The 17,357-nt window shown below is 41.0% G+C and overlaps 2 protein-coding genes across 3 annotated transcripts; both read right to left on the bottom strand.

Annotated features, from left to right (window-relative positions):
• Positions 1–21: 21 nt before the first annotated feature.
• Positions 22–5,028, bottom strand: LOC128416259 (probable G-protein coupled receptor 142). The gene is made up of 3 exons (XM_053393758.1): positions 3,707–5,028; positions 635–2,290; positions 22–525 (listed from the first exon to the last, which is right to left on the bottom strand). Exons 1-2 carry the CDS (start codon positions 3,777–3,779, stop codon positions 1,365–1,367), a joined length of 999 nt encoding a protein of 332 aa, XP_053249733.1. The 5' UTR covers positions 3,780–5,028; the 3' UTR covers positions 22–525; positions 635–1,364.
• Positions 5,029–6,258: 1,230 nt separating this feature from the next.
• On the bottom strand, positions 6,259–14,729 carry TMEM183A (transmembrane protein 183A). 2 transcript variants are annotated; one of them, XM_053393757.1, is made up of 8 exons: positions 14,417–14,729; positions 14,224–14,313; positions 12,495–12,647; positions 11,536–11,695; positions 9,742–9,922; positions 7,128–7,202; positions 6,768–6,923; positions 6,259–6,549 (listed from the first exon to the last, which is right to left on the bottom strand). In XM_053393757.1, exons 1-8 carry the CDS (start codon positions 14,478–14,480, stop codon positions 6,367–6,369), a joined length of 1,062 nt encoding a protein of 353 aa, XP_053249732.1. In that variant the 5' UTR covers positions 14,481–14,729; the 3' UTR covers positions 6,259–6,366. The 2 variants fall into 2 exon arrangements, with proteins under 2 accessions (XP_053249732.1, XP_053249731.1); XM_053393756.1 differs by lacking the exons at positions 6,259–6,549; positions 6,768–6,923 and adding an exon at positions 8,764–8,912 and having other exon boundaries at positions 7,129–7,202; positions 14,417–14,657.
• Positions 14,730–17,357: the final 2,628 nt, after the last annotated feature.

Raw genomic sequence — 17,357 nt, 5'->3', positions numbered from 1 at the left:
TTACAGAGCTGCTGGGCATGCTGCAAAGCTTAGTGCCAGTGAGAACTGAGCCACTCACCACTTTAATTTGCAGAGGTCCCAATCCACATACGTACTGGGAGGAGAAAATCCTGTTCATGTCCCATAGTTCAGGATGAGAACCAGCATCTGTCATCCCCTGCCCTCCCTGAAAGCCTAAGTTCGCATCCCTGTTTACAAATTGTGCCAGGTTCTTTTAAGTATCTACCAACACCCCTTCTTCCTTCCTTTCACAATGCCAATAACCATCTTTTCCTTCGTGTTTCCCAGCAAGCATATTCTTGGCAACAGAGGAAAGAACGGCAGTCTTACAGGAAATTAAATGTATGGGGAACTGATAGTACAAATATATTTCCCTCCCCGCTTCCCTGTATGTTTGTTCAGCATTAATAAAGCATGTGGGTGTTAAATCTCACAGGAATCAAGTACAAGGGCAGAGAGGCGGCCATTTAATCCATGATTTCTGCTTCCAGTGTCAGGGCTGTGCTGTTTAGATCTGTATTGTGGCTCTGAAATGATACAGATGTCCAACCCACCACAAGATTGGACAAGCGTTTTACCATACACAATTTGACACCAAGGCAAAGCAGAACTAAGCAATAGAATTCTGCTATACTCAGAAAGGTACACATTATTGAGCAAAAGTAAGGGTTATTAGTAGTGTGTGGGAGGAAGAAACAGATTTCTCTACAAGAAGCAAAGTCAGCACCATCGGCTTCCGCTACTTCAGGCAGTGGGCTGCTGCTATTTTAGGCTGGGCTTCAGCTACACAGAATGCAGAGTTATAGTTATTATTATTCAGTGCTTCTTTTCTGGGGGTACGCAAGGGTATGCAGTACCAGCACTCCCCGCCCCCCGCAAATGTTAAAAGTGCACTTACTGTAACAATGGTACTGTTGTTGTTGATGTTATTATTTATTACATTCACCGTATATACCGCCATTCATCAAAAGATCTCAGGGCGGTTCACAAATAAAGACCTCTCTGCCTGAAAGAGTAGGAGGTTGGTGATGAAATGAAGCAGACGGTGCTGGTACTTGTGGTGTTTGTGTGTGTACGTGCAGAGGCTGTTTAAATAATGGGAGGCAGTGTGAAAATATATGTATCAGTGGATTGGTAATGGTCCAGCAAATTGTTTCAGAATCATGGGAGAAACTCATCCATTTGGGTGCCTTTGCTGCTGTCACTGAAAATCAGGCATCCAGGTAGGCTGAAGCTGTGAGCCATTGGGACATGGAACCAGTTGCATCTTCCCACTTGCGAGAGCACTGAAGGCAGAGCTCAGGTGGCCTGACTCAGCTGCAAAATAGATGTATCAGAACATCTCTGTTGGATGGTATGTTGTTCTATGCCTGGAAAACAACAGGTAGGGTTTTTCTTTTTGCTTGCCAGGGATGCACGATGATCTTCAGATACCGGATAAGCTCCCTTCGGAAGGCAGATTGGGTGCAGGCATAGAGATACATATTGGCAGCAGTGTTGGTCATTTCCAGCATGGTCCCTATATCTGCCACAACGTTTATGGTCTTGGAGTAATCTTTCCTTTCTATGTCATAGTAGCAGGTCTTGATGATGATTTGGGTAACAAACCTTGTGGTACAGAGATAGGCAAATGTCATTGAAACGGTCACCAGGAGGATAACGGACTTCTTTTTTGGTTTCCCTAAGTGGGTTTTAGGTGGGGTTCTATGCAACATCTCTCGAGAGAGACAGTGCACTTTGTTATGGCGCATTATCTGTCTTAGAATGAGGCTGTTCAAGGTGATGATGATGGTGTATGGGATAATATAGAGCAGAGAAGTCTGAAACCACACAAGCGCTTCAACATATGTTCTGGAGAGCTTAGGGTTATACTTGCAGATAGAAAGTCCTGTAGCATTCTCCACCGCCGAATAGTTTGACCAGTAATGGGGGATGGCCACAATGTAGCTGCAGAAATGGATCACACCAATAGCATACAGTGTGTTCCTGGCAGAACAGATTCTCATCTTTAGCCTGAAGGTGGTGATAGTGATAAAGCGCTCAATGGTGAAGGAGACCACCAGCCAGACAGAAGTGTTGACAGCACCATAACAGAAAACATCCCGCAGGGTACACCAGGGGTCATTGTACCAGAATGGTCTTTCACTGAAATATTCTGTGACCATCTCAAGGAGGACGAAAAGAACAAGGACCACTGTGTCTGAGAAGGACATGGCCATGAGGTGGTACCGACTGGAAGGGGCAATACGACAGTTCTTTCGCCACAAGATGAACAATGTCATAATATTTGCTGCAATGCAAAACAAGAACCATGTAACCCAAGAACCAGGACCAAATTCTGTAACTGGAAGCCTGTAATCAATAAACCGTATGCCTAATACACATCGGTGTAGCCCTGACCCCACCCCCTTTGTGCCTTGGCCCTGTATTTTCACAACACTTTTGTCTTCTTGTTTCCCCCTCCACTATGCCATTCCCTAGACCTGTTTCCTCTGCTAACCCTTATATCTGCTTGTTCTGTTTATTCCTTCAGCTACCCTGTCACCTCAACTGAGGGACCTCTTCTCAGTTTAGCAGCCCATTTGCTCTCCAGATACCTCCCCAAAATCTGTATGAAAAATGGATCCCAAATATACGACATTCTCCTCTCTCATAGATGTTGGGCTACAAACATTCCGTTGCTGTTTCCTTCTCCCTGAGCAATTCAAATATTTGGAAACACTGTCACATCAGCTCACTCAATTGGCTTCCCCATTGCAGTTATAACTGCAGATAAGTTCATTGTACATGTTGGATAAACTATTGCTCAGCTGGCAACCAAGGATCAGGTTCCAAGAGAAAAGAAAGCTAATAGAGCTTCCTCTTTCATGGCACTATGCTGAGGGGTTGTATCCAGCATTTGGCATCCAACCGGGTAAGCTTTTCAACAAGTTCTCCACAATTGTAGAGTCGGAATATAAAATTCTGTTGACTTACTCCACAGTTGTAGAGTCAGAATATAAAAGTGCCTTTCTGCCAATGTACTCACACAAGGTATCTAAAATAAAGATACCAAACCACCTTGTGTGAATACATTGGCAGAAAGGCACTTTTTATGTTCTGACACTACAACTCTGGAGTAAGTCAACAGAATTTTCTCAGGCCATTAGTGGTCCTTCAGGAGCTAAATTCTACCCTGTTCTATCCCCTACAAATTGGGAAGAAGAGTTATTTAGATTATCATTCAGCATCCTAAAACATCTACGACTGTTTCTCTCATATTATTTTTAAATGGTTCCAATGCTATCAGTGTAAACACATTTGAAGTAAATTTCAAGACAGTAGCAAGTCATGATATGCCAGCTGAAGATCACCAAGAAATAAGCTCAAAACAGGCTCAGTTGGAATACTGACTTGTAAACATCTCTAATGGCTGTCAGAACATGGAAGAACTGCATGAGCATCACTTACAGACATTATACAGGCTGTCAGAAATTCAAGGACCCAGGAGGGAGAGCAGCTTCTAAAACACCACCCAGCTTTAGGGACTGTTTTTCTCTCTCATTCCATCCCTACATTTCTCTCTCCTCATTCCATTCCTACATCGCTGACTGTTGCTCTACCAGACATTAAATCTTTGTTGCTTCTGTGGTTGTATCCCTTGCTCAGGAAGACAGCCCAATTCTGGAAGACATTTCTAATTTCTGCTTATGTCCAGCATACTTACATGGGATCCCGATTATTGCTAGAAGCGGATAGAACACTTTATTTAGTGTTACCATCCAGTGTTCTGACGGCATTCTGAAATCCAGTTCTCTAGCAAATGTCTTGTCTGCTAGTGTTAAAAGACAGTCCAGTATTTCCTTATGGCAGGACTGTCTTGTGTTTATCTTCCTAATTGCTATCTGTTTAAATAATCAGTAACTTAATTTAATTTAGCACCTACAAATCTCAGGTTAATTATTATCAGGTTAGTTATGAAAGGAGAGGATATGCACAGAGACAAGATTATGAGCACAAAATTAAACATGATCAACTAAAGTGGTAGAATAAGGTAATGGATATATGCGTAAATTCTCTAGTGCAGGCAAAATAAGGATGGATGCTGCTCTAGGTTCATGATTGAATTTTAGCCTTATTTTGTTTTAAATTTGCCCCACTTGTCTCCGATTTTACTCTTTAACATGTTTCTTGCTATTGCAACTTTGATTGCCTTTCATATGACCAGAATTTGCTTTTTGTATTTCAGTTTTATGGCTCACGAGGAAGGAAAATTTTAACTCAGAAAATGCCACTTGACACCAACACCTGAAATGTTCTTCTGTTTGGAAAGCCAAACACACCGATCTTCCCAATATAGAAGAACTACGCACCAAGCAGAAAGCCTCCCACTATTAAGGTGATAATCAGATAAAGGTCGCAGGAGAACTGAAACAGGTGTATCAAATACAAGAAAAGGAAATGTGAGGAAACCGTGCCGTTGCAAAAACTCATACAAGACCTAATAAATGCAAGAGTTGTAGAAGTCAAAACCACAGTGAAGAGAAGCAGCAAGTGCAATAATCTCTTGAACAAGTCACCAGTTTCACCTCAAACCATGTTATGTGTAGCTTGAATTTGATCTTTATAATAATAGAGTTTTAACAGTATTCAAAGTAGGATTATATATAGATGTTATTTCTGTTTACTTGTAAGCCACTCTGGAAGTTTTTCTACAAAATAGCATTTGGGCTATAAATGCTTTGAATGAATACATAAAATGCCCACCAAGTGTGCTGTGTGTGTGTATATAAGGAGAAAAGAGCTGCACCCGAGTGGGAGGGATAGTGCAAATTCAGGTTCCCTTTAAAGCTAGCTCCCACACCACTTTCTTTTCCTTAGCCTGTGATTTTCCCATTGGTTCCTTCACTTGCATACATCTGCTGCTCTTAGCTGTTTCCTATTCAAATAGAACCCCCCTTCAGTTTGTTAGCAAAGTAACTACTGCATTGTCCAAGCCTTAGATAGTACTTCCAGACAACAGCCATCTCATTTGAATGTCCAACTTCAATTCTTGTTAATGCAAGCCACACACCCCTTTCCTTCCTATGTGTCACCTGTTTGACACCTAAATGGGTAGGAAGTGAGGGTCAGGTGTAGTGTAATGACCATGAATATGAAAAGGCAGGGTCTCCCTCAAGTAGCATTTAGCAAAGGAGCTAAATAGACAGGGAGAAGACACTATTTGCCACATGAAAGGCTGCAGATTTCCGACATATTGTCTTATCTTACTTCCTCACATCTTGTCAATGGGCTCTTCATTGGCCTGCGCTGTTGAATAGCTCAAGAGGAAGAGGCAACACTTGTAGAGGTTTAATAATTTCTACAATTAATGGGTGGTATTAAATTAAATAACTGTGCAAGCCCAAGTTCCACGTGGGTAACAGGACTTTCCCTCCCCCCCCAACCAAAATATACTCCAAAGTGTTGGGGAAAGCCACAGAACATATTTAATTGGTGCACGGGGGGAGAAGGGGGAAATGTTCTGTGAATACAACCCAATGACATTATGTTAAAATTTGTTTTGCCCAACTGTGTACCCTAACGCTACACTTTGGTGACCATGTATCTTCTTTCTATAGCTAAGAAGCATGGAGAGTTATGAGCAAGTTGCTTATAGAACTTTCCAGTATTTTGGCTAGTATATTATCCAAGTCAGAAGTGACTTTGTTATAGACCAATTACTCCAATAAATCCTAATAAGCTAGCAAGGTAGTAAGCATTCCTCCAATTACTGCAAAATTGAAACTAATATAATTATACAGTTCCCTGAAGTACAGTACACAGGGAAGTAGTTATATAGCATGTGCAAGCACACCCAGCTACAGAGAACTTTCTACTACAGCCAGTATCTTTTGAAGACACACATTTAAGCAATTCAGCTCTCGGTTCTACGTCACGTTTGTTCTACAAAGATAGTCTGTGAACCGTTATGTCCAAGGAATAGAGTGAGTAAGTCCTGCTAGAAGTAATATATGGTGAGGATATATAACCCTGCAGTCCTTATAGTTTCCTTACTGAGCACACCAGTCACTTTAACTTGGATATACCACTAGTACATGAACTGTCATTCTATATAGAAACAATATGCTTTTCTCATATAGGTGGTGATAATTTTCATTGGCACCAGACAAGTTTTAGCTGAAGCTTCCCCCCCATCATGAAATGCCCTCCATAAGTGCTTCTGCAACCTTATCATAAAATATTCCTCCCATTGCTGACCAAATACAGAGACTTGGCTTATCAAGTTTAGTCATTTATGGAGATGGTATATAGAATATAGTCTACAAATATAACCAGGATTCTTGAATTTTTTTCCAGTTCATATGACAAACTACTTGAGAGTTTTCAGGTGTATGAAGAAGGGAACTGTGGGTGCCACCAATCAAATAGGCGCACACTGTGCACAGGGTCCATTACAACTTGCACTCCATGGTCAAATCTGTGTTTCTTGCCACTCCAAACTGGAGAATCATGGAACACCATTTTCACTCTATGATGCCTCATGTCGGTGCTCACATTTATCGTGAACTGCAAATAAGATAAATCAGAAACATTAAGATCTGGACCTGTCAAATATGGATGCTATTTACTATAGGATTTGAATGTGCAAATTTTAAGAATAAGCTTTATCATTTGAGGAAATACTTCCTCACAATATAATTTTTTTCTAGCAAAACTGGTAGAAAGATTGCACAGGACATATTTTTGAAGCTATGGTTGAAAAGTACAGAAGTTCTAACACTTACCAAAGTAACTGTCATGCCCATGACTATAGGAATATATATGAAATCAAGAGTAGTGATCTGCAGCAGATAGCAGTCTTGGTCAGGGTTCATGTGGACATCTTTGTACCGGATGGGTGGCTGAAGATGTTTCAAACACTTATTCTTGAAAGACTTATTCTTGAAAGAAATATGCCCATTAGTTTGCTAGAAATTGATTCCATATCTATAAACTTTCATAACTGCAGACTATTCCTGATATATTTTCGATTGCTGCTTTTTATGTCTGTTTTTAATTGTGGTTTAATATTATGTTTATTATTTTACTATATTGTGGTATATAAATAACATCCATGAAATTGCTAAGTTGTTTAGCTTTCATACCTGCCTTTGGAATTTGAAGCTGAATTCCCACAGTGAAGGCTGTCGACCAACTTTTTTAGACCAGAAAAGCAGACACTGATGCAGAAAAGAGAAAGGTTTCTTTTTAAAACAAAACAACAACAACAACAACAACAACACTATAGCTTTAAAGCAGTTTGTACATAGTCAAATTAATATACTTTGCATTGCGCATGAATCAAATTGTTATTTTTTTACAGTGCTATGAGGCAGCATAGCACTTGCTAAAAGCTTAAAACATGCTTCTGCCCCAAACATTACATGTGAAATCTGTGTCAAACATGACACAAACCAGTCATGCAATATAGCTATTTGCACATAGCACTCACATTGAAACACCTAAAAATAAAGAAACCAAGAGCAGAAAAGTGACAATAAGATGAACTACTGGTATATTATTAGTTGAAGCTTCAGGGCACATAGTTGTGCATTCAGGTTAGGGGCATATATTCTGTAGATAAGTTTATAACCACATGGGACAATTTACACCTACACTTACAGTTATCAAGGTGCAGTTGGTGCAGAATGATTGCTGACAGGGCTAAAGACTTGTCAGCATGTTAACGCTCAGAGATCTACAGATTGCAGATTTGCTAGTGGGCCAGGTTCAAGGTGTTATTATTGGTATATAAAGCCCTTAACAACTTTGGACCAGTTTACCTACAAGATCACCTAACCCTACATGCATCCATGACTGCTTTGATTGGCAGAATTGACCCTTCTGCAGGTGCCACATATTACCTGTTCTGCATTTGTAAGAACTTGATTGTTCAATGTGGCAGAGCCTGCACTTTGGAATTCCCTTCCCATTGAGATCAAGCATGTACCTTCACTGTACTCTTCTGGTGCCTGCTAAAAACATTCCTGTTTATACAATGGTATCTTGGTTGTCGAAAGTAATCCATTCCGGAAGACTGTTTGACAACCAAGGCGCGAAGAGCAGCTGCAAAGTCAATGGGGAAATTTGAAAAAAACAATGCAGCGGAAGCCGTTCGACTTACAAGGCATGTTTGAAAATGGAAGCAATTACTTCCGGGTTTTCGGTGTTCAAAAACCGAAATGTTTGGCTTCCGAGACCCTCGAAAACCGGGGTACCACTGTACAAGCCTATCCAATGCTTAGAAAGTTGAGGTAATTTTAATATGTTATGTATTTTAACTTGTGTATGTTTTCAAGTTGAGTTGTATTTTTCTTGACTTTACTGTTTTATCTTTTGTAAACTGCTGAGTTTTTATTATTACTAAACAATTCCCTCCAAAAAAGAGAGAAAAAGACCCAAGTCCAAAGGCAACAATTGCTGATTCATTCTTCTTACAGACAATAAGAGGGAGACACTCTTCTATTCAAGGGTGATTCTTCCCTTTAGTCCTAGATATTGTATAGATAAGAGCCTACACTAGTAACTATCTATTGTAAGCAACAAACCTTCATTCTTCATAAAGGAGACATGCACAAGCCAAATTTTAGTTAAGTTCAGAAGCATGCAGCAAGGAGCTTTCATGCAAACTTGCCTCTCTTCATAGCTTGTCACAAGCATGCTCCCCTGTTAATTATCCCACTCCTCTGAGCAGCCTTGGGTATGAGTCACAAGGAGGAAAGTAGTTTAACACATGAATACCTCCTAAGGGGCTGAGGACGTCATCCACATGTCAGCTGCCCTACCCTTCAGATGTGTACCATGTGGCCTGCTGCTCCAAACAGGGGGATGTCCTTAAGGGCAAACTTCTGCTGACACCACAACGGCTCCAGTGTCCCACAGAAGCTACACTGGGAAAGAGAAAGGGAAATTAAATACAAGATCTGGATTCAGTAACCAAAGGGTCCAAGTTCCTCTGCCTTGCATGCTCAATGCAGTCATCTCCCGTAAGAGAGAGAGAGACTCTAAATGAGGAATACCCAAATCAAAGTGTAGAGGCTCTGTGGCTGCACAGTGCGCAAACACACTGCTATATACACAAATGCGTAACTTGCATTTCAATAATGCAAAGGTGCAATGAAGTAAGATTGATGGCAAATGCCTACGCTTGCAGAATTTAAGCAAAACCATAACTGTTACTGCAACACAGATTTTTGACATTTAATTTCCTTTTATAAAGTTAATTTACAAATACATGGGACGTAGATTGTTAGTATGACTGCACTATTAGCTGTGGACACCAAAGCCGTTGTGATGTGAACATGAAGAATCAAAGATGTCAATCCTTCTTTTCCATTAGATTGGGAACTGGCTAGCTCACAACCTCCTAGGAAAGAAAAATCTGACAAGGGAGTACAAGCTGCTTTGAAACAGATATTAGTTGTGCATACACATTACCAATGGACAAGGAAAATGTTAATCTTGTATTTTAAGAGTAAACATCTTAATTTCTGCTTTGGCAGGTCAAAGATCAGGCACTCGTAGAATAAGATGCCCACAGAAATCCAGAGCCAAGGCTTTAATAAACAGTAAGTAAATATGCACAAATGTGCTGCTGGCAAAAACAAATCCTGTCCAAAAATGTGAGTTGAGAAGTGGGCTCAAACACATGCATTTCATTGCTTCAACAGAAATACAACACCACGCCACTTGGATAAGAGCACATTTCTTCAAACTTACTTTTGAATTTTTGAGAGTGCTTGGTGTAGTTTCTGGGATAGCTGGATTCCTGGCTACCTGAGAAACAAAAGGTCTGTACATGTGGTACAAAGACCGAATTACACACGCACGAAGGCAGTACAACTTTTCCACTGACTCTGGCTGTAAACGGACCGGAAGGGATGCATTTCTGTTGTAGTGCCTAAAATGCAAACAAAAATTCATGTAAGACAAATACTAAATTTCATGCAAAGACTACTTAAACCAGTGTTTCTCAGACAGAGTTTGCTCCCCCTTTTGAGATGGATTCTGTTTTTGGCCACACCCTCTCCAAATCCAGTATCAACTATCTGTTCCACATAATGTCAAGCATAGATTCATTTGAAGTTATGTTCATGTAGCCTGGTTGTGTGTCAGAGATCTATGGACTGGAGCACTAAGCCAACACTGGAATTAGAATGAGAACTCCACAAGGCATCTTAACATCTCCTAATAAAAAAAGTGGAAGAGCAATGACCCTCACTAAAACTAATGTGAAGAGCGCATGCAGCCCACTCATGTACCTTAGTTGGTGAGGGAAGGGAGGTTCCATCTGCCTCAGCATCCCTGCCCTTTTAGGTAAACCCAGAAAAATACTAAAAATGGCAGGTATCTGACAAAGTCAAACTAAGATTTGACCCACTGAAATCAATGGACAAAAGTTAGTAAAGTTCACCATTTTATTTGGTCTGCTCCAAGTATGAAAGTCATATACCACCCTATAACACCCCCCATCACATTTATTTTAAATGTTCGCCACCATGGATTTTTCTCCTGTACTATTTGTCAACCTATGCATAATCAAAGTCCAGGTTTACAGTGGAGAACCAGATAGTTCAGCATTCTAAAAATGCTGATCATACCTACATGAAAAATCTTGTTAGTAAGATTAATGTAGAAAAAAACTGAAAAGGAATACTAGCTGAATGTACCAGGTCATTATGCCTTTTCCCATTCTCATTCATCCACTTATCATATACATCTGATAACCAGATTGTTGGAAAACAGCCTGGGGGTGCCCCTGCAGCCCCGAACTCAAGCGTCTTCTGGTATGCGCAGCTCTGGAATAGGCATTTCTCTTCTTCTCCAGTACACTTCAGCGGCATATATCAAATGATATATGCACACTAATCTTCTAACTTAACACAGCAAGAAGCGTGAGACACTGTAGAGCTAATCTATGTATTTATTTATACACTACGTACAGACAAAGGGATTCAGGCGTCCTCTCTCTCCAGCTCTGAGAGAAGAACAGGCAGAAGTAAAAGCAAAAGTACAGTACAATAGCTAATACAGCGGAAGAGATAAAGACTGTCTAAGTGTTGCTCACCTATATTATAATATCCTCCCTCACACAGTAATACAAGTGTAGTCACATTAACAGCAATTAGTATATTTACAGTTACAGTTACAGTTACTTTAGCAGAAGCTGAAAAAAACGAGTACTACACAAAACACTGAGCTGGTCAACATAGAGATATAGCCAATTATGCCTCTTTCCTGTGATGCAGACACTGGTGTGCTCTCTTGTCCATCGTTCATAAAGCCAATGCAAAGCTTTGTGTCAAAATCCAGTGAGCCATATAATATCTCCCTACTGTTGCACAAGAAAAGAATTCCATTAATTTGACCTCCATGCAGTGTGCCGGTTATATGTTATGCACATGGGAGGACTGCAGACCACATCCTGCATCAAAACTAGCCTACAGTTCAATTCTCCATTCTTCCTGTATGATGAATTACTACTGACAAAAAAACAGTTATAAATTGTCATACCTTCTATAAAGTCTGGTCCAAAAGGCAGCAGTACAAGTGACAATCCAGGCTTTTCTACAGATAAGAGAAAAATTCACAGTATCTTCTGGACGTATGTAGGAAGCCAGCACCAACCAAATATCAATGGGATAGTCTTTGCCTATCACCTCATCAGAATCATCTGAAGGAAAGGGAAAAAACCCGTTACTGACACTCATCCTATCAAGTCTTCGAGGCTAGCAAGAAATGGACATTGCTTTGCTAGAACTAGGCTCCAAAGTAAGATTTACAACACCTTGCATCATGATGTAAAGTTGGCCCTCTCCATTGCCCCTTTTCTTGGTTGATTATTAATGGCTACTTTATTCTGGCAGGCTTTTGTCATATGTGGTTAATAAATGTTTTTATGCTTGATTTTAATTGTTGTTCCAACCTCCTTGGTTGACTGTTTAATATCATTTTTATACTACTGATGTTTTAAACTTTGTAAGCCATCCCAAGTGGTGTTTTTGCACCAGGACAGGGTATAAATGTTTTGATTGATTGATTACATGTATGGGGAATTTCTTTAAAACACTCAATTTTTAAAAATCGTCTTCCACGCATGTCTCAAGGCAATGTACAGTATCAAGTATGTTACAATCAAGAACCTGGCAGTTAGTCTTTGCTCCCCAGCAAGTGCTAGGAAGTTATCAGCATAGTCAGCTGCAATATAAAGAGTTGCCCATTCAAACAACTTCATCTTCTAAGATTGTATTTCAGGTAGCCAATTAACTGACTCAAGTTCAACCAGTAAGCTTCATGGCTGGAGCATGTCTACAATGGCTTTTGGCTAGGGTTTTTACCAGCTACAGAGGTAGTAAAAAGGAAGCTTGCATGCCAAATAAGGATAGAAACTTGAGAAACTATATAGCTCTCTCTCACACAAAGTAATTAATTTGACAAATGGGAATGACTGATTAAATCAACTCAGCTCTTACCTTTATGTCTCTTGCTTTTCTTTTTTCCAGACAATATTGAATCATTGGTGATATTCTTAGAATCCATTTCATCACAACTATCACAAGATTCTGCCACTGATAACACTTCATCAGTAGGCACATAAGAGGCTTCCAAACCACAAAGTGATTTTGCTAAAACCACAAAGAAAAAACATATTAAGATACAAGAGCTGGCAAATGCCTATGCTGAATGTTATCCTAGTAATCCAACTGTTAGAGGAGAAATAAATAGCCAACTGGTAGTTTCAAAAACAACATGGAGCCTATTTTACCAAGCGTGATTTGCTATCTGCACTGGTGGTGAAATTTCCAATTGCTGGAAGTAGTGTGGTAGCACAAAATGTTCAGCTTCAGAGTAAACTAGTTAGTTTACGGGCCAGATTCCCTAAGGAATGGAAGTTACCGGTTTGGCTCTGATTAAAACTTTACACGGGAGAAGGTCAAGAGCAGGGAAGCTATAATGGAATTAGGCAAGCCAAGACAGGGAGTCCAGAGGCAGTGGGTCTGAAGGAAGGGTGAACAGCAAGCAACAGACTAAGTAAGAGAAATCTGAACATATGGTAAGAGAGAATGGGGCTTGGGAAAAGTTCAGAGGTGACAGGGAAACTGATACAAGAAGAATCAAAGAAAAGTTTGCTTAGTATACAGAGGAGTTTTAGGAAGGCTAGCTCATAACACATTCTGGTTACAGAAAGCAAGCAAGAGAGTAGTGGTCTGAAAAGCAGGAAACTTGAGTCAATGGATGATTGAAAAATGGAGTTGGGGAGGAAGAAATAAGAAAAGCCAAAAAGAAAATGGGACTGGTACAATGCTATATGTTTGTCCTACACCTAGAGGAGAAGCTGTGTACACACATACATGTTTTTATTTGTACTCCGCCTTCCCATAGTTAAAACCATGCTCAAGGCAGATTACAACAAGAAAATCCATAATTACAAACATAATTAAGGTAGTCATAAACAATAATTGAACAGCTGAAAGTACACAACCAAATCAAGCATTTTCCAGATAAATCATAAGATGTAAAATGGGGAAGGGAGATTTGGAGGACTGTGGACTTGGGACATGAGAGGGGATAGGACTACTCAATCTAGACTGCACATAGAAATTCTGTCATTTGCATCTTCAGATGTTTGTGCATTTAGAGCAGTAATGGGCCCAAAAAGCAGATATGATAAAAGCAAGTAGCTGACTTTTATTTATTGATTTATACTAACCATCTGGTTATTTGACTACAGGGCTCTAATAGTTTGTTAGCCTATAACAGCGTTTTCTAAGTTTCTGATAGCAAGCGTACCATTTCTCCAGAATGAAAAGATTACAGGGACGTGCTCACTCTTCTGTTCTAAAGGCCCACATATACATGCATCAAGGATACATGGAGCCTCCTGCTCTGACAAGTCTACAGTGATGAAAACAATTAATATAGTTGCTTAAGGTCTTGTCCTGGTGGGCAATGTGGTGGTCCCAGGTGCTATGATTAGACCATACCTTGGGACCTAATTAAATCCTGCAGTGTTTACGAGATTTGTGGGGGGGGGGGGGGTAGAGGAAGGCAAGAGGGCACCCGAAAGCGTTGGACACTAAAATACAGATTGCTAATTTTTTAATGCCAACATGCTCTAAGTAGCCTCTGTAACGACTCTCCAGGTCGTTTTCTTAGATCTCCAGAAAAAACCCTCCGTGGGCCATTCAAGCCCGAACTCACCTTCCTGCTGCAGCGCGTTGGCCACAGCCTTTTTCACGCGGCCGGATTTCACCACGGAGGGGTCCGAATTCGCATAATCGGCTACGGTCACTACAGGCAGAAAACGAGAGATTAAGGATCCGGAACAATAATGGCCGACTCCTCCTCCCCCCCCCCCCGCCCCGGTCACTAGCACTGGGCCTCAGCGACTCACCGCGCTCCAAGCAGACGTCGCCGGCCCGAGCCTTGAGACGTTTCCGGGCCCCGCGTTTACGCATGGCAAAGTGGACGTGGTTACTGGCCGGTCTCGGGGCGCCATTTCCTCGGCGAAAACCAGGCCGTGGAGCCTCGCTCGTCGGCTCCAGGCAGCTCCTCAGCCATCCCCGCTGCGGCCGGCCCCGTAAACCGACGTTACCGGCAACTCTCGCGACATCCGGAAGCGCCCCGGCGCGCGAGATGGACGCAATCGGGCCGCGACGCCAAGCCGCCACGTCATCAGCCTGCGAAAGTCGCGGCTGCTCGTTGAGGCGCGCGGGGCAGTACGGCTTCTTCCCGCTGCGGTTGCCTCGTTTCTTCACCGACGGGAAAGTGGTTGGGCGCCGCCGCCGATGCGCTTTCATGAGATATCTCTTCTTGAAAACAACACCACGGGTCCTTCCTCTTTTTAAGGCTTTCCCACGGGCCTGCGTCCCAAATGCACCCCTTTCAAAGAGACAGGGCGGCACCGTATATAGATAGTACTTTCCGGGAAGAACTGCGGTCAGATTTCTGTTCAGCTTAAGCTCTAAATCACTCTCAGGCGACCCCATTTAACAAAGTTGTTGAGAGATCTTTTTCAGGATGAAACGCCAATATATTGTGAATTGCCTTCTGGGCGCTTTCTCCATCCAATAACTTCATACCACTCACTGATGAAAGAAATGTTGCAAACTTCGTTGATTCCTCTAAGTAGCGACTTTTTAAAGTGTTCTGCAGCATGATAGGCAAGATAATGAAATGTACATCTTTTTATTACTCTCCTCTTCAGAAAGTTAAACAGAGTTCCTCCAAGGCAGGCATAGGCAAACTTGGCCCTCCAGATGTTTTGGGACTACAACTCCCATCATCCCTAGCTAACAGGACCAGTGGCCAGGGGTGATGGGAATTGTAGTCTCAAAACATATGGAGGGCCGAGTTTGCCTATGCCTGCTCCAAGGTCACCCCCACGGATCAGCAGAGTAGCTTTTTTTACACACAACAGCCCTTAAAACACATGGGGGCAAACATCCGCCCCCAGCTATGCCCATGCTAGGTAGTAAAATGGGTGATACCCAGATTAACCTACAGGAGGCCACAACTTAAGTGGGGGTTACACTTTGGGGTTTGTACCAAAGCCAAAATTGCATATAATCAAAGCATATTGGGTGCAATGGTGGGTGGGATTGCTAAAGTTCCCTCCCCCTCGGACACCTGTCCACCTTATTTTTTGCCATCTGCGTAAATCTGAATGTGCACAAGTTAAATGCATGTAAGTTGCCATTGTACTGTACTTCAGTTTATTTCAACCTTCCCCACTCAGGTTCTAATAACTTTTACATTTTTTCTCTCAAACAGTCGCCTCATCTTTTCTCCCAAGTTTTCCCAACTGAATTTGTATTATAATATCAAAGGATCACACTCTAGCATAAACCTGAAAGCATTAAATTCTGATATATTGGCCTACTTCACTTACCATCAGCTTTTTCTAGATGAGAGGAATCAATACTCATTTCTTCTTTCACACAACACTTACAGTTCCCCCTCCCATCTTCTAAACAGCTATAGCTGCTCCTGCTGATAAAATCATTACTTCCAGCAACTTAGCCAAGAATTACATATTTAGAGAGCAATAGGCTGTGATTTTTTTTTTGTTATGCAGTAACAAAATAACTTGATTTATATAGACTAAGAAAGCCTATAAAAACGAAACCAACAGAGCAGAATTCTTTATGCAATTTACCACATTGGGGGGGGGGGGCGACCATAAATATGCTGCAAACAGATAAAGGAGGGGGGAAAGCTTAGCTTTCTCATAACTGCAGATTGTTGATCTGCAAATATTAGCAAGTGAATTTTTTTTAACATTGTTTCCTGCTTAATTGTAGATCAAGCTGCTGTTAAAGGCATAGCTGCAGGAACTGGTTAAAATATAGATGTGTTGCCAATCTCAGAAGATCTAACAAAAAGCTCATTTTGGTTCAATCATAGTCTGCAAAATGTGTACACAGTCATATATTCAGTGTTAGAGGACTAAAGCCAATCATGTTTAAAATTAATTTCAGATAAATTAAGACTGCAATCCTAAACATGCACTTTCTGAGTAAACATGCACAGGATTGTGACAAAGTTTAGCAGTTATCTCACATGGGAAATTTAATTATTGAAATTTAACTGATGATTTGCTATGTAGAATGCAGCAAGCTAAGTGGTCCAATGTCTTAATGTAATCTACACCAGAACTTAGACACTAGGAAGCTGCTTTACTTTGTGCTGGTGTGCATCCTAAGGCCTAATTAGATTTAGGCTGCCTGTAAGAAACTTTTTTTTAAATTTAAAAATACTGTAATGGTTTTTAGCTCAAAAGGTAGTAAAGGGATTTAGCAATAGCTTAAACAGCTACAGAGATTATGAGAACTATACCATTAAGGAGGTACTTTGTAGTGAATATAAATACTGTGTTCATCCTCCTAGACTACCTTTATGGTCTGCTACAGTGGATTGCAGCCCTAAAGCTGCAGATCTTCATCCCTACTGCTGTTCTTGTGCCACTGAAGAAAGTACAGAAGGCTGGAAAAAAATTGAAGTACTGTATTGAATTCAGTGAGACTTAATCCTCAGTACCTTATGTGTATGTATTATACACTGTGCTTTGATGCGCTCAGACCATGATGTCAGATTTTTAAAAACAGATGTTGGCACTTTCTGTGAGCTTGGACATTATTTTTTTGCCTAACATTAACTGGTTTCCTCTCCTATTTCACCTTTCTCTGCTCCAGCTTAGCCTTGATGCCGAAGGATATCTCAATATTTCATACTGCATAATGAATTAAATGTTTATTTATGGAAGTTGGCACTGGCTAATAATTCAGAACCTTCCTTCCTCTCCCAAGTACAGCTAGAAGTCATGTCTCCAGCAG

This window comes from Podarcis raffonei, chromosome 6, assembly GCF_027172205.1.
Source record: "Podarcis raffonei isolate rPodRaf1 chromosome 6, rPodRaf1.pri, whole genome shotgun sequence".
Classification (NCBI taxonomy): Eukaryota; Metazoa; Chordata; class Lepidosauria; order Squamata; family Lacertidae; genus Podarcis; species Podarcis raffonei.
The sequence above is the reverse complement of the archived record's forward strand: the minus strand, read 5'-3'. Positions and strand labels throughout refer to the sequence as shown.

Excerpts from the sequence above, each read along its gene's own strand:
- LOC128416259 (XM_053393758.1), bottom strand. The coding sequence starts at position 3,779 with ATGCCGTCAGAACACTGGATGGTAACACTAAATAAAGTGTTCTATCCG. Across the intron at positions 2,291-3,706 it reads AGCAATAATCGGGATCCCAT|CAAATATTATGACATTGTTC; the intron begins GTAAGTATGCTG and ends TTTGCATTGCAG.
- TMEM183A (XM_053393757.1), bottom strand. The coding sequence starts at position 14,480 with ATGCGTAAACGCGGGGCCCGGAAACGTCTCAAGGCTCGGGCCGGCGAC. Across the intron at positions 11,696-12,494 it reads GAAAAGCAAGAGACATAAAG|ATGATTCTGATGAGGTGATA; the intron begins GTAAGAGCTGAG and ends CCTTTCCTTCAG. Across the intron at positions 7,203-9,741 it reads GCACTCTCAAAAATTCAAAA|TGTCTGCTTTTCTGGTCTAA; the intron begins GTAAGTTTGAAG and ends TTTCTGCATCAG.